This window comes from Galeopterus variegatus, unplaced genomic scaffold, assembly GCF_000696425.1.
Source record: "Galeopterus variegatus unplaced genomic scaffold, G_variegatus-3.0.2 Scaffold620, whole genome shotgun sequence".
Lineage (NCBI taxonomy): Eukaryota > Metazoa > Chordata > Mammalia > Dermoptera > Cynocephalidae > Galeopterus > Galeopterus variegatus.
Window position 1 is genome coordinate 1 of NW_007726731.1, and position 16,734 is coordinate 16,734.

At 40.2% G+C, this 16,734-nt stretch overlaps 1 protein-coding gene across 2 annotated transcripts; it reads left to right on the top strand.

The window, feature by feature from the left end:
• The first annotated feature begins 1,435 nt into the window (after positions 1-1,435).
• Positions 1,436-15,170, top strand: DNAJC27 (DnaJ (Hsp40) homolog, subfamily C, member 27). 2 transcript variants are annotated; one of them, XR_550339.1, is made up of 5 exons: positions 1,436-1,639; positions 2,466-2,588; positions 7,886-8,046; positions 11,494-12,523; positions 12,859-15,170. XR_550339.1 is itself a non-coding variant. In XM_008570611.1 (4 exons), exons 1-4 carry the CDS (start codon positions 1,451-1,453, stop codon positions 11,624-11,626), a joined length of 606 nt encoding a protein of 201 aa, XP_008568833.1. In that variant the 5' UTR covers positions 1,436-1,450; the 3' UTR covers positions 11,627-15,170. The 2 variants fall into 2 exon arrangements, 1 of the variants encoding a protein (XP_008568833.1); XM_008570611.1 differs by having other exon boundaries at positions 11,494-15,170.
• The last annotated feature ends 1,564 nt before the right edge of the window (positions 15,171-16,734 follow it).

A 16,734-nucleotide genomic window follows, 5' to 3' on the forward strand; every position in this document is an offset into this window, starting at 1 on the left:
GATTAGAAATGCAGGTCTGGAAGCTCAAACGAGAGGGTTCATCTCATGGTTGAAACTGTTCAAGTGGTTGATGTTGCTGAGTTGGGAGGAAGGATTCAAAAAGAAAGGAAGAGGGCCCAGGACAGGATTTGGGGGATTTTGGTGGTGGGCTGGAGTGGGAGCAATGGAGAGAAGAGGAATTGGTGAAAGAGGGAGAATTTAAGAACCTGCAGAATGTGCTGCATGGGAGCCCAGGCTGTGAGAATTTCAGGAAAGAAGGGAGAGCCCATTGTTAACTGCTGCAGAAGGCCTGGGACCATGAGCACTGAGGGCAGAAGACCATTGGTCTTCACTGTTTGAAATTCTTTCTGATTTTGTTGGTGTTAACTTTAGGGCAGAGCTTCGTAGGTTTTTGTAAGTTAATAGGTATTTATATTCTTGGTCCCGATGTTTATCTTTGCTTAGAAACCCATATCTGAAGTGTGCAAAATGTCTTCATTTCTTACTCTATAGCCAGTACGAGTCTGGTACATACTGGAATTTCGTGAAAGGAATGTCTAACATACAGCCCCTGTCAAGGTTCTTATTGGAATTTTGGCCTGAAACCCCCCTTCTGTCAATGCTGCTTGTCACCCATGCAGCCTCTGTTGCCTTTGCCACCTCAGTGTGCCCTTCCCAGAATTGTACATATGCCCCAGAGGCCAGTTGCCATTTCTGATAAAACATCAAAGGATAATCAGAGAATGAACGCAAGAAAGAAAGGGAGAAGGTGATAATACACATTGTTTTCCAGGCACCATACTAAATGCTTTGCCTTCATTATCTCGTTTAATCCTCATAATAATCCTGTGAAGTAAGTAGTATTATCCCCATTTTACAGATGAGGAAACTGAGATGCAAAGAGGTTAAGTGACTTGCCCAAGATCACACCACTAGTAAGTAAGCGTGAACCCAGATCTGTCTGACTTCAGAGCCACTGTTCTTTTTCGTGACATTGTACTGAGGCTCTGAGTTTGGAATACTAAACTTGCTGTACAGACCCAAGAGTCAGGGAAGCTCTGCCTCTCTTCCTGGGGGAAGCCAACTTTGGGTTGGGATGTATAAATGGTTGTACCAGTTGCTGATATGTGTATCATTTTTGCCTTAAGTTATTTTTAATTGTTTACTCACCTCTCTAAATCTTATTAAGAAGAACTTTATATAATTGGTGTTCTTTTATTGTCCACTAACAACAATTAAAGATTGGTTGCTTCTGGAGGTGGGGAAGGGTGGGGCAGGAGGCTGTTGTTTTCTGCTATGAGTCCTTCTATACTAACAGATTTTTTTATTATGTTACTTTGATTTTATAAAAAGTCCTCTAAAGATTAGTGATGAGATACAATAGCAAATACTGTGAATACACAAAAGAACACACTTTGTTTAGTTAATGACTGTGAGGTACATTCTTATAAAATCACAAAACTGACATTTTATGCATCTGTTCTTTTATTTGAAGGTTCGTAATGAGTTTTATAAGGACACACAGGGTGTGATACTGGTCTATGATGTTGGGCAGAGAGATTCTTTTGATGCCCTTGATGCATGGCTGGCAGAAATGAAGCAAGAGCTTGGACCTCATGGAAACATGGAAAATATTATATTTGTAGTGTGTGCCAACAAGGTAACCTCTTTGGAAATGGTACGCTCAACTTTCTAGGGGAAGAGTGGAGTTCTGAGTTCTGGGGAACAAATAAACAGAAGAGAAAAATTCCTTAATAACAGCCTTTCAAAACATGTGTCCCTAAGACAAAAACAAAAACCTGTTATATCAGGATTTTTATCCATTTTTTTTCTGGTGCCATACTTGGAGAAGGACGTTGGTGACTGAGCAGGAGAGATGGAGCCTAATAATCACACTCTGACCTGATTGGACGAAGGGCAGTAATTAGGTGAAATGTGGACTATGGAAAGGTATGAAAAGGCGACTGTGGCCTCTTGGCTATGGCAGATATGATGAAGCCAACTGTCACAGGGGCGAGTAGCAGCTGTTTTTCCAAGGGATGAAATGGCACTAGTCCTGTTGCCACAGAAAGTCAGTCTATATTAATGTCGTCCTTTTCTTTGTCTCTTTTGGTCCTCGTAATTTTATGCACTAGTGCTGGAGTTAAAAATAGTTTTTGCCTCAGTAAAGGATTGACAAAGACCTCACTGGGCTTATTCTAGTGGAACAAGGTTGGCATCTTCTCTCTGTCCCCCGACTTTCTATTTCAGATCGACTGTACCAAGCACCGCTATGTGGATGAAAGTATAGTCCTGTTGCCACAGAAAGTCAGTCTATATTAATGTCGTCCTTTTCTTTGTCTCTTTTGGTCCTCGTAATTTTATACACTAGTGCTGGAGTTAAAAATAGTTTTTGCCTCAGTAAAGGATTGACAAAGACCTCACTGGGCTTATTCTAGTGGGACAAGGTTGGCATCTTCTCTCTGTCCCCCGACTTTCTATTTCAGATCGACTGTACCAAGCACCGCTATGTGGATGAAAGTGAAGGGCGTCTTTGGGCTGAAAGCAAAGGGTTTCTGTATTTTGAGACTTCAGCACAAACTGGAGAAGGAATTAATGAGATGTTCCAGGTAACCTAGCATTTTGTTGTTGTAGGGTGTGTATCAAGGCCAACCATGCCAACTTTTAATTTATGAGAAGTAAAAAAGTAATAGGAATTTCTAATTAGAATAAACTCTTTTCAAAGAAACTGGGGAGACAGAGAGTGAGAGTGAGTGTGTGTGTGTGTGTATAAGTGACCTGTCCATTGTCTATTTTAGACCAGACCTGGTTTATCATCAAAGTTACAGATTTCTGGGTTTCAGACATACAGGAAACTTAATGTTACTATGGAGCCTAGAAATCTACATTTTCAAAAAGCTTTCCAGATAATTCTGATGATCAAATTTGACAACAGTCATTACACACTACTTAAGCAGAACAAAGATTTTCTTCAGAACTACCTTTGGTTAATGGTGTTACATTTGTATGCATAATCAAATGGAAACATGACTGGCAGAACTGCCTTGCCAGCAGGGAGTAGAAGGCTGTGCTCGTGTTGCAACCTGAATAGATGGTAACATTTTAAAACTTACTAAACTTGAGTAATTTTAAGAGAAAGAGGCTATTTAAAATAAATTATAAAGTCAACTCTTAATTATAGATATATTTGGAAGTAAGTGGTGGCATGAATAATGTATTTTTCTTCTTATGAATATATCTGATTTTGGGGGAATTTTTAGCATTTCAAATAATGTAGTTATAGTATGAAGAGTTGTTCTTAATTATTGAGTGGGATTGTATTTAACTTTTTATACTGAATTTCCTTCTCACAAGATGTCACCGCTCCTACTAGAAGACAGGTTTCATCCCTGGCTGACAGGCTGAATTGGGCATTAATAGCTTCTATTTCAAGATCAGATAAAGTTGATGTTGGTTTGCCATACTTTCTATTCTTTTGAGTACATAGACGTATGTGAGTTTGTACCTACATATATGTAATAGTCTTACTGAACTGTTGGAATAGTATTTCACAATTCTGGAGAAGTTACATGTCTTATCTCATTTGAGGCTTGTAACAACAGTGCAGGTACTGTTCTCATTTCATATATGATATGAGAACATTTAATGGTAGCACAGTGATTTGCTCAGAGGGCATAAATAATAACTGGTAGAGATATTTCTTTCAGCACTTTAGCGATGTTGGTCTGTTCTCTTCTGACCTCCATTATGTCTCGTGAGATGTTAGCACCCGTTCTTACTCTGATTCCTCTGGACAAAGTGTCCCTTCTTCCCCTCTGGCTGCTTTCAAGAGTTTCTCTTCATCTTTGGTTTTTTAGCAGTTGGACTACAATGTGCCAATGTGTGATTCTCTTCCAAGATTGGTAGGTGGTGTTATTCATCAAATTTGGGAAGTTTTGGTTGTTCTTGTGGTTTTTACCATTATTTCTTCAAATATCCTTTTGGCCCCTTTCTCACTCTTTTCTTTATTGGGCTCCAATTACATGTGTTTAGACCATTTGATTTTGTCCCACAGTTCCTGAGGCTATGTTTATTTTTCTTCCATTTTTTTCTCTGTTTTTCAGATTGCATAGTTTATTGATTTGACTTCAAGTTCACTGACAATCTACTGTTAAACTCACTGAGTGAATTTTTCAATTCAGTACTTCTCAGTTCTAGAATTTGCATTTGGTTCTTTTGTATAATTTGCAGTTCTCTGCTGAGATTCTTTAGCTGTTCACTCAAGAGTATATTTTCCTTTAATTCTTTGGACATGTTTTCCTTTACTTCTTTGAAATATTTATAATAGCTGTTTTATAGTCTCTGTCTGCTAAGTTCAACATTTGAACCATCTTGGGTTCAGTTTCTATTGACTACTTTTTTTCCTGACTATGGATCACATTTTCTTGTTTCTTTGTATGAGTAGTGATTTTTGACTTAACACCAGACATTGTGGATAATACATTGTAGACACTCTAAATTCTTTTATCTTCTTCAGAATAATGTTGATTCTTCTTTCAGGAGGCAGTTTAATTATTGGCAGATTACAATGAATTTATGTAGGCTTGGTTTTCTGCTTTAATAGCAAGGATCTAAGGGAAGCCCAAAGTGTTTCCCAAGGCCTTCTAATTTGGCAGGACTCAGCTTCCACATTCTGTCTTTCTTACAGATCTTGTCAGCTCTTGGCTTTAAGTTTTTTTAGGATGAGTCTAACTCCTGAGACACTGCCTGTCTGTGCTGCCTCAGCTAGATGCTAGGTGTATCAAAGAGCTGTTAAGGCAGTCTCTCTACTCTGCCAAGGCCTAACTCTAGTGTCCCCAGGGCAGCTCTTCTCCTAGCACCAATAGACTTCTAGTATGTTGGGTTTGTTCGCAATCCCATAGCAGCAGTTATCTGGTAAACCTCAGGTGATCTTATCCTATGTACGTACAACCTAACCCTCAACTACAAACTCATGGGGAATCCCCACATGGACTTGGGGCCCAACTCTGCAGAGCTCCCTCCTCTCCAGTTCCCTGCTCTGCAGAATCTAGCTACTTCAGCAGACTTAAACTCTGATCTTTGCCTCCTAAGCTCAGTGAGAATCTGTGTCTGCTCAGACTCCAGCTCTGTGACTTGGTCAGGAAACGGAGTCCACATAGAGAACCAGGTGAGTGTGAGGCTTATCTTTCAGGGAGCAGTCTTGCATTATCCTCGGCCTGAAAATAGTCCCTCATGTTTGTCCAGTCTGATATGGCAGGACGTCTAGTCTAGCACCCATCACTCCATCATGCCTGGAATTCAGACATGAAATTTAAACAGGCTTTTGACCTCAATCCTAGTGTTCCATATACCACACCACAGCTTGTCACCTATAACCATGTGTATTATGGATGAATACTTGTCCCCTCAGAAGTCTGTATTTATATTTCAGGTTAACACGTAGGCTAAAAGAACATCTTACTGATACATATCACTAGCAAACATCCGTGAACTGTGTTCGCTTTTAGTGGCTTTTATCCTTTTAGATACATCTTGGGTAGAACTAATGGATGAGTTAGTCTGTTTAAAAAAAAAGTCATAACAACACTATTCTGATAATATTCAGATAATAACACTATTCTGTAAGCAAGCACTTAGAAGTAGTGCTTTCCTGCTGGTTCAATTTAATAAATTTTTTTTTCTTTGTTTCTTATCTACCAAGACACTTTATGTCAGCAAGGAACTTGGTTTTGTCTGATTGACATTGCTAACAGAGAGAGCAATATTAAGATAGACTGAAGCCAAGTTAACATTTTTTTTTTTGTCTTAGTCTCTAGTGGCTTTTCCTTGACACCCCTTCTCATATGTCAAGGCTTCTTGGTAGATTACCAAGTTGATAAGCTATTTCTGGAGATAAGAAAGAGGAGTCTAAAAAGAAAGATAAAATTTTTAGAAGATGATAGGAACTATAGAAGAATCTGAAAAAGAAGAGGAGTAGATTTAAAAAGAAACTGAGGGCAGTGGAAATATGTCCATTTAAAAGCAGCTATAGTATATTAAATTAATATTTTGTGTAAAGTTCATCAATAATAATAATAGCACAAGTGTGTGAAACATGAGCAGTATCAAAACATAGTTTTCACTTTTAAAAAATCATAAAAGTGGGCAAAGAATATGAAGTTTGCAGAAAAAGAAAAGGTAAGCATATGAAAAGATACTCACTTTCACTTATTATTAAAGAAATGTAAATCAAAATCATGAGATGCAGATCAGATTGGTAAAGATTAAGATGTACAAGGGTATTTCACAAAGCTCATGGAAAAATAGAATTAAAAGGTAATACAAATCTTTCCATGAGCTTTTTGAGGACCCGTCATATGATAATGTCCTGTGTTAAGGAGGGTATGGGCAAAATAGACACACTCACGTACCATGATGGGAATGTAAACTGGTACAGCCTTTTGGTACAATAGTTGTCAAAGTCAAAAATTAAAATGACAGACACTAGTGCTGCTTTTAGGAATTTATCCCCAAACGGTATCCCCACAAGTGTGCAGAGATGTATACACAAAAAAATATTCACTAAAGCACTGTTTATGGAAGCAAAAAAACTGGACACAACTGACTTGTTCAAGAATAGAGAATTGGTAAATAAGTTATGGTACAGCTACACAATAAACTACTGAACAGTCATTAAAAACAAAGAGGGTCTCTATATGTACCTATAGAAAGATTCCAGGATGTATCATTATGTGAAAAAAATGCAAAGTGCTAAGCAGTGTGTTCAGTGATCTCTTTTATGTAAATGTTTAAAGAGTATGGATATGTGTATGTACTGATCCACTGACAGAAAATCCTTCTGGAAGGACTCAAAACAATATTAACAATTACCTGAAGGAGAGGAACTTGAGGGGTAGAGAGACAGAATTTTCATTTTACACTTTTCTTTACTGTTTGAATTTTCCTAACAGTGTTTTATCTATTACTTTTTAACCTCGTGTGGTTATTTGAGAGTAGTATTATGAGTCATTTAAAATTTATTCCTTATACTTTTTCTACATTAAAATATATGAATATATATATTTAAATAGTATAAAAGGAAAAAAAATCTTCCAAAGTACATATTTGCTTTATTCATGACTTTTAAGAGTTATTGGAATAGGAGCCTCCAGGCTGCCGAACCTGGAGGTGGAGGTGCTGGGAGTGTGGTGCACCCAGCGAGGGTGGAAGCTGCACCCCCCACCCCATACCTTGCCCTGTCCATCTCTTCATCTGGCTGTTCATTTGTATCCTTTATAGTAAACTGGTAAATGTAAGTAGAGTTCCCCTAAGTTCTGTGAGCCATCCCAACAAATTATCAAACCCAAGGAGGGAGGTCATAGGAACCCCAATTTATAGCCAGTTGGTCAGAAGCACAGGTCACACTTGCAACTGGTGTCTGAAGGGGGAGGGGGTCTTGTGAGACCTTAACCTGTGGAATCTGACACTGTCTCCGGGTAGGTATTGTCAGAATTGAATTATAGGACATCCAGTTGGGGTCTGCTGGAGACTTCTTGGTGTATAGAGAAAAAAACCCACATCTGGTCACAGAAGTGTTCTGTATTGCATGAGTAGAATATAGTAGAAATTATTTTTTTCTTTACATATGTCTTCTCTCGCTCTGACAAGTATATCTAACTTTAACCTTCAAATAAATTTTTAGCAGATTTTATCTAAATTATAGATGGGCTGGCTGGTTAGCTCAGTTGGTTAGAACATCGTGCTAACACGAAGGTCAAGGGTTTGGATCTCCATACCAGCGAGCCACCAAAAATAAATAAATAAATAGAGTTACTGGAATATATTAAAAGTCTTTAGGTTGATATGTAAATGAAATTCCTTTTTTCAGAAAATCAGTTGTACTCTGGGATGTATTTTCTTCTTGCAGACCTTTTATGTATCCATAGTTGATTTATGTGAAAATGGCGGAAAACGTCCTACCACAAATAGCAGCACTAGTTTCACCAAAGAACAAGCAGACACCATCCGCAGAATTCGAAATAGTAAAGATAGTTGGGACATGCTGGGAGTCAAACCTGGAGCCTCGAGGTAAGCAATGCTCTAGGATACTTAGTGTGCTGAGTTCTATCGTACTCACTCACCAAAGTTATAGGTGTGATATATCTTCTTCTAATTGGCTAGAAATATGAAGATGTGTGGAAATACATTAGATAACTTATGACTCTGCTTTACTGAATTAATTAAATGCCAGAGAGACAAAATAGAGGGCACAGTGGTCTGCTAAGGGAACTGTGTCGTGTATATGCATAAACCCTCTATGAAATTTTATACTCTGCTTTTGTCTGTGTTGAACAAGAGCCTTGAAGCTAATGTAACCTTAAAAAAAACTTACAAAAGAATTTAAAGTCATATAATTCTAAAGTCATAGAATTTTAGAGAAGGAAAGAGTATTAGCAACCAACTTGTCCAAACATTTCATTTTATAGGTGGGAGAACTGGGACTCTGAGATTACACATGTTCGGGGACCCCAGGATTTAGTGATAAAATTGGTTCTTGACCTCGGAACACTGAGTGTCTATCTGTCTTTAGAGAAAGATGGACAGTCTTTCTCAAAAGCCCTGCTAGGTCCAAATCTGTGTGTCTATATATTTTAAATTATTTTATTTTAGCCAAAAGAATTACTTAGGAAGAAAAGAAATGCAATCACTATTCTTTGTTGCTTGTGCAAAAATAAATTATTATTCAGTATGGTTATATAACTTTTGATGACATGATACTATTTTACTATACATATTATATATACTTATTATATAAGGGTCTGATTTTGCACCATAGCTCTCCTCCCCATGCCTCTCCCTTCCTACATTTTCACCTTGACTCCCACCACACAAAAAAAGTGTCTTGAAATTGCCTCGCCAGCACCACAAGCATTAAGTATCTCTTCTCCATTTTGGTCTCATAGCATGTCTTCAAGTCCAGAAAGAGTGGGGGAAAGGAAAAGGAAGACTGTTACTGGTCACCTTAATTTGCTAGGTGTTATGGAGGCTGCTTGAAACATGTAAAGGAACTCAGATGATCTCATGTATAGAGCACAAAGTGTATTGGTGTCTTTTAAATGGCCTTTTAGACCTCCATAGTCTCATTCTAAATTTTTTCATGTCATCTGCAAGGGATATTGGCTCTAAAATTAAGAAACCACTACTTTATCTACATCAATGAACTTAGAACAGTTTTCATTAAGGGAAAAAAAGAAATCTTTGGTTCCTTTTTATTCACTTTGGTTAATTGGAATCTATCAGAGCTTGCAGGACCTCCGTATGCTCCATATGCTTAACCAGTGTAAACATGCACTTCTCTTACCTTTGTGGGCTGGGTCTATTAAACTAATTTTGTACAGCATTGAGCACATTAGGGAAAAATCTTAAAACATTTTTAGAGACTTTTGATATTTGTTCGGTGCTAATTGTTTGCTGGTCTTGAACTCAAAGAACATCTTCATCTTCTGCAGAATCGATACATTCATTACACACCTGAATCGGTCTTGTTTCTCCAAAAAATTTCCTTAAACGTTTCTTCTGCTATTTAGAAATCTTGAAAGGCACTCTAAGTCAGAGGACCAAGCATAAGTACTAATGTGGATATGCTCCCTCCGGAGGCAGAGTGGCCAGAGGGTCCCGCCCAGGACTCACTCATGGGGAACAGAGGATGCTGTACCTGCCTCAAGGACAGAGGGTCTTTGGGAGAAGAATTCTAGCATTTCAAATTTCCACAAAGAGAGAGAATGCCATTCTTATTAGTTTATATCAGAATTATGTATGTAGAAAAACTACATGCAAGGTTAAAACAAGAAAATTCACAAGACTCTTCTAAGAACAGAAAACAGAGAAAGCCCTAGAATGTACGCCTAAGACAAGGAGAACTGTTAACATGACCCTGTGACCTCAGTCTCTTCTCCAAGTTGACACATAAAACTTTCCATCACATTCAAGATATCGAAGACCATCTCCCTAATTTGGAGAGGCAAATTAGAAATCCTTCTAATAAAAATTAAAGAGAAAGGGTAGGGCACTTGGCAAAGCACCACACCCATGCTTATAGGGTAACTGGAACCCTGAACTACAAAAGGAAGGTGGGAAATAAAACCATCTGGCAGAAGCAGAGCTCAATTTGACCAGGGGAGTGCCTGGCTACTTAGAACCTTCTAGGAGGCCTGACACCTGAGGATGCTGAAGAGCATAGGGACAGGGACAGAGGGTCTCCAGCCCCCTCCCAACTAGTTCCTGCTCTTTAAGAAGCTCAGAAAGGGCCGGCCCATGGCTCACTCGGGAGAGTGCGGTGCTGATAACACCACGGCCACGGGTTCGGATCCTACATAGGGATGGCCGGTTCGCTCACTTGCTGAGCGTGGTGCTGACAACACCAAGCTTAGGGTTGAGATCCCCTTACCAGTCATCTTTTAAAAAAGAAAAAAAAAAAAAAAGCTCAGAAACCTGAAGCTGTCTCCCAGAGCACTGCTGGTTCACAGTAACCCCCTGTTGATCTTTGGAGAAGCTGTTACTGCTCCTTTGCTCTTGGATCATATTGATCTCTCTGCTTTCTTCAGTCCCAGTGAGCTCACTGTAACTCTCAGGCACCCCTTTTCAGTGTCCCTGGCTTGATCAGTGGTGTCACCATCTTCCCCAGGCCTAAGATGCCTCATGACCTTGGAACTCATTTCAGCCTCTTTTCTTCTGTCTTCCCCTGGATATCCAGCTCATCATCTCCCTCTGCCAGTTCTTTCTGTATATTATCTCTTCTCTTCTATCTACCCTTGTTTGCTTCCACAAACACCTTAACCTAAACTCTTCTACTCGTGGCTGGGTTGTTGTAACAGCCTCCTACCTCTCTCCTAACAGCTTTCGCAGCACCTGTTTGTCATGAGACACATAATTTGTTATTGTTTATCAAATCCAGGTTTTGTGGCTGTTTTGTTTCCGAGGCCCTTCACTACTGCCCCTCCTCCCTGGCCAGCTTCGTTCCTTGTTCCTTCCCAGCACACTTCCCTCGTGGAGCGGCATGCTGTGCTCCGTTCCTGACCTCCGTCCGTTCTCTCCAGAAGCCATGTTCCCTCCCACCTCACCCTGCCACGCTGCTGTGTTAGTCCCCCAGCCCACCTTCTTTCGGAAGTCAGAAGGCCGCTCCAGGCAGCCTTCCCTGGTGCCCCAGGCCCTCATTCCGTCAGTCAGCAAAGGTCTGCTGAGTGCCTGCTGCGGGCCAAGTACCACCTGTTTTCATCTGATCATTCTTTTACTAAGCATTTCCTTAGCATTTATATACTCAGTTTGCATTATATATTTTTTCTTCTCGTATATTACATATTTGTTTGTTGTTTGTTTTCTGGTCTTTTAGTCCCACCTTTGAGAAAGGGCAATAAGTATTTGGGATATGCTTACTGGAAGCTGACTGCAAGACAGATTATGTGTACCCAGACAGCTAAAATGCAGCAGGTTGGGGCGGACCCTGTTACTAACATGCAGCTTGGCTTCCTTTCACAGGGATGAAGTCAATAAAGCATATCGGAAACTTGCTGTGCTGCTTCACCCCGACAAATGTGTAGCACCTGGTAGTGAGGACGCCTTCAAAGCAGTTGTCAATGCCCGGACAGCCCTCCTGAAAAACGTCAAGTAGAAAGTAGAGAAAAAGACAAGGGTGGGACTCAAGTGCAAACAGACTTCCCCAGAGGTGTGAAGTAATGGATTTTTCCTTCACAGAATCTCACTCTGTTTTCACTCGTGTGTTGTCGTTTGTAACTCAGTAATTCGGGTGCCTGTTACCATTTGATAGACATTTTACAGAAAGATGACCTGCATTTGTATGAAGTAGAGAGAGCCAAATGTCTCATACACTGTACTTTATTTCATATTTCCAGATCATATGAATTTTTTTCTCATTCATTTGTAAGCTCTGTAATTGTAGCATCCCTTAGGCACTTTGCTTGGGAAAGTCCACAAGGTTTCTAGATGGAGGGAGGACAGGAGGACCCTTTTCCTTCTTTAAATTCATCATCAGAGAAGGAAGCAACAAAAATGGAAGGAGACAAAACAGCAAAAACAGAAGAAAACAACATCAAAATCCCTGAAAGTTTGGTGTGACCTTACGAGCAAGTTGATCCTTTAACAATGAGTTCCTTAGGTGGTATTTTAATCATCATTCTTGAATTAATGAGTGCTGGGCAGCCCCTTGGAAGTTTGTAAAATGAAGCTATACAATTTTGAATTGAGCAGGCTTTTTATGACATCTACTGTGCCCCTTCTCCAACCACCAGGGGGAGAGAGAGAGGCGGTGGCAGCTGCAAATTCTGGATACTCTGGCTGCTGCTCTTGGATCGAGGCCTTTGCCCTGCCGTGGAAACAGTTGCTGGTGGCAGGAGAGAGCACTGTGCACCAGGGCCTGAAGAACAGACCTGGAGATGATGTGCACATCTCCAGCGGGAAGGCAAGCCCAGCTCAGGCGCGCCTGGTGCACTAGGAGAGTCCCCATAGGAGGCTTGTCCCTCATCTTATTCTTCAGCCTTTGCCACGGCAGGTAGGAAAGGCAGGGGCTTCTTAACAAGCCTGGACTCTTGCTCACTTCCACACCAGTGATATTTCCTCTTTTGGTTCCCTTTTTCTCTTCCCCTCTTGTTTTTTTCACACCCCACATCTGCCGTTCATTTCTCTTCTTGAACCTCTTGTTACTGGCCACTGCCTCCTCCATCTCCTTTGCAAGCCTGGACCTGGGCCTGGTTGACCAGGATCCTTTGGGTGGCAGTGGGGGAAGAGCTTAAGGCCTGTGTGGGAAGGAATCGCTGTAATTTTCACTTAGGCTCTGAAGAGTAGTATTTTTAAATGGCACATTATGAGTGTATTCTCTTGCCACAGGCTCCTTCTCGGTACACAGGGACGGAGGATGATCGGGTGCTCGGACTGGCATCTCTCTTCCTGTGCTCACAGAACCTCACTACTCGACTCATCCCACCATTTCTGTCATTATGTTACCCTCTTTTCTGGCTGCTGCCACTACACTGCACTACTTGGGGCTTTAAAGTATGTAAGATGTTACTGTCCCGTGAATTTTAAACAGCTGTCCCATAGTGATTGCCAAATAGCATCTACCTTACCACTTAAGGAGAAAAGCCACTTTCTTATGATCCAAGTCTATGCAGTCTTCTGGATTTTTCACCTCTCCCAAAGCAGATTTACTTTGTATGATTATACTGAGGTTGCACTGAGCTTGTCATCAGGAAACCAGAGCATTGTTTTATAGTGAGTTTTCATCTTGATATCAAAAATGCCTTTACTTTATGAACTGAGATCTGATATATGATTTCTTGTGGGATTTTCCACTGGCCTTTTAACTAGCTTCTGGGACTGCAGAACTTCAACTCGAAGTTCTTCTGGACCTAAATTTTGTTTAAGGCCTTCATCACTGAAACATACATCTGTTTTTGCCACAGACTTGTAGGAGTCATGTGAATGAGGGATCGCACATGGTAGTGTCAGCCCAAATTGACATGACAGCTCACTGAGTATGTGGCCCTGTATAAAAGCTGGTGCTGGTTATTAAGTAGCAGATTGGTCACCTCCTTCAATTACATCGTGCAGAAGAGCAATTATAGCAGAGAGAATTCTTTAGCTTCCATTCATACCCTTACAAGTGACTTGTTAAAATTTAGCCTGGGCTTGATTCTTAGGTCTTGGGACTCAGTTTTCAGCGTCCTCAAGTTTTTGGGTACTAACTTCATGCCAAACTTTATAGACCTCTATGCATTAATTTAAATTCTTGGCGCATGTGTGTGCTTTGTAGTTCAACCTTATTAAAAATTCTTCAGCCGGTTAGGATTTCCAAATATATCAGTGCGAGTAACAACTAGATTTCAATGGCTAAAATAATTATTATAGGAAATTTTGTTTTTCAAAAAAAGGATAAAAAGTTTGAACAGCTAACTATTATTAAAAGCCATGTCTTTCACATCTGAATCACCAAGAAGTAACACTTTTTAAATGTGTTAGAAATCCCTGGAGGCATTTCAAATCAGTCGTCCAACCTACCCAGCACTTTAAAGCACAGCCTCCTTTTGTTCCTCTGTTCCCTTTCCTGCCTCCGTTTGGATTGACATTCTCATCTGTCAGTGTTTCTTTTACTTCAGTATTGTCGTTTTATTTCTTCATACAAATGTGTCCTTCTTTTTATTAGCCTGTTAATTTAAAAGTCCTGATGTGGGGGCCATTTAGTTACTGTACAGATAAGTCACTATCGTTCTGTAGACTGCATACAATTCTTCAAGGCTTACATTTACCTCAGGGAACTTACTCTAGTATGTTCTCATATATTGAATTGTCAATCAGTAAATATTTATTTATATCTATAAACTAGTACCTAATTCACTGTTAGTTAAATGAGCCATAGATAAGGCAGCTAAATTTCTAAAAGCCAGAGTAAGCCCCTGCAAGCTCTGAATTAGTGAAGAAGTAACCATTCCTTAGAGAATAATGACAAAATCATGAGGGGAGGGAGAGATTTTAATCTCATGTTAGAAAGGGTGGGGCTGTAAGCCATGCCCCCATTGCCTTTGATGATGTGACACTGTGACAGTGCCCTGCTTACAAGTAATTTCAGGAGGCATGGGAATGTCACTTTCTGCTGCACCCCATAGAGCTCCCTCTGAGTCTGCCAACATTTCTGTAAAACTTTTGAAAATGAATTTAGCTGCAAAATATAGCTAACCACCTCCCATTGCAAACTTTGCAAAGTGAACGTCATACTTCTCATATTGGTATTTAGCACAACTGTAAGACACAGTTAATACTGTTTGTATACTGCTTTTCCATTAAACATTTCTAGAGAAGACAAAAGCTTACACTTGTGATGTTGACAAGTTAGATTATGTCTAACAAGTAGTGCAATATTAAGCCGTGCAATAAAGGCCCTCTTGCTGGGATGACTTTGGTTGGAAAGTTGCACAGTTTCGCTTAGCTTCCTGCATTGATTACTCCCTGGGCATTCTTCCCCTTTGACTGTGAATGCAGAGTCTATAAATAAGCGCTTTGCTCTTACAAGGTAATTTACATATTTGCTTTCTGTTGAGATAACTGAAAATGTTAAATCTACCAGTTGCTTATGTCTTGTATACAGAGTGTCATATGTATTTAAGTTGTGTATTTTTATAAAGTAAAGCCAAATATCAAACACCGGTCTGTGGGCTGCACTTATTTTTTGAGACACTGGTCTTTAATGTAAGACATACTAGGCTAGAGCCTATCCAGTTCCTCACCAACTGTGACCTTCGGTAAAACATCTCGCTTTAGTTTCCAGTCAGCAAAATGGAGGAAATTTTATTCATCGGTCCATCAGGCTGCTCTAACCTTATTATGTTGTCATAAAAATGTATTGATACCTTAAAGCAAGATACTGATTTTATGTTTGTCTTTTTAATTCAGATGCAACTGTTGTTAACTCATTTCAGTAGTGCAGATTTTGGCTGACTGACATAATATAGTTCGGTTAACTGATCCTGGAACCACAAGAACCCTTAAGTCATAGGACTATCATCACCCTAGAATTTGAAAGTGAAAATCTTGTAGGACCAGCCCAAAAGAGGTGGCCTGAAGGCTGCAAGAACAAGAGGTTCACTTTTCATTGTCAACGACAGACATTGTGCATGACAGACACTGTTTTATCTGCCCAGTGTGCCTCTCTCCTGAGAATGGCCCTCCCCTCTTGGGGAACTGCTCTGTCCTCTCGATTCTAACATGTTCAAAATGTCCAAATTCTTGTGTGATCCATCCCTGGCCACAGAGATCAGTCCACGGGACGGGAATATGACCCAAGCTCAACCAATCGGTGTCCCTCCCTGGGATCTTTCTAATTGGAGCTAGGAGGACAAATTTCCTCTCATGAGAGGAAGGCAGGAGTCCTGCCGATGCTGACAACCTTGATTCCAACTTCAGGGAAAAATATGAGAGAATGAAGCAGACCAAGAGAGAGGCAGAGTCCTGACGGCTTTAAGCCTTTGCTTCCAGTCCTTGAGGCCCTTGAACTGGTTGTTTATCAAGCCCATCAGCCATCCCAGAATCCTTCCAGTAAATCTCCACCCCTTGTTTTCTGCTTAAGTTAGTTGGAGTTTGCTTTCTGTGACTTATAATTAGAAGAATATTAGCTGGCCCGTGGCTCACTTGGGAGCGTGTGGTGCTGATAACACCAAGGCCATGGGTTCTGATCTCTATATAGGGATGGCCGGTTAGCTCACTTGGGAGAGCGTGGTGCTGACAACACCAAGTCAAGGGTTATGATCCCCTTACCGGTCATCTTTTTAGGAAAAAAGAATATTAGAAAGTAATAGCCATCAAGGATTGTAAGCAGGGATGACAAAGCTGTGGTCTGTAAACTGGTATACCATTTGATAAGTATAACGTTTTTTAAATTTTATATTTTAATTGAAACAATTGCTTATACATATTTATGGGATACAGAGTTGACTATCAGTTTTTGTATACAATATGTGATGATCGAATCAATATTATTAGCATGTTTATCATTACAAATTGTAATGATTCTTTGTGTCCCTTACCCAATTTCTCCATAACCCTCTCCCCCTTTCCCACCTCTAGTAACCATCGGTCTGTTCTGTCCTTCTGAAAGTCCAGCGTATTATTCTCCTTCTTTCCTTCCTTCCTTCCTTCCTTCCTTCCTTCCTTCCTTCCTTCCTTCCTTCCTTCCTTCCTTCCTTCCTTCCTTCCTTCCTCCCTCCCTCCCTC

Bases quoted from the DNA above. Each gene is read 5' to 3' on its own strand.
- DNAJC27 (XM_008570611.1), top strand. From the start codon at position 1,451: ATGCATCTGTTCTTTTATTTGAAGGTTCGTAATGAGTTTTATAAGGAC. The intron at 2,589-7,885 runs GTAACCTAGCAT...TTCTTCTTGCAG, and splicing joins GAATTAATGAGATGTTCCAG to ACCTTTTATGTATCCATAGT. The intron at 8,047-11,493 runs GTAAGCAATGCT...TTCCTTTCACAG, and splicing joins GTCAAACCTGGAGCCTCGAG to GGATGAAGTCAATAAAGCAT.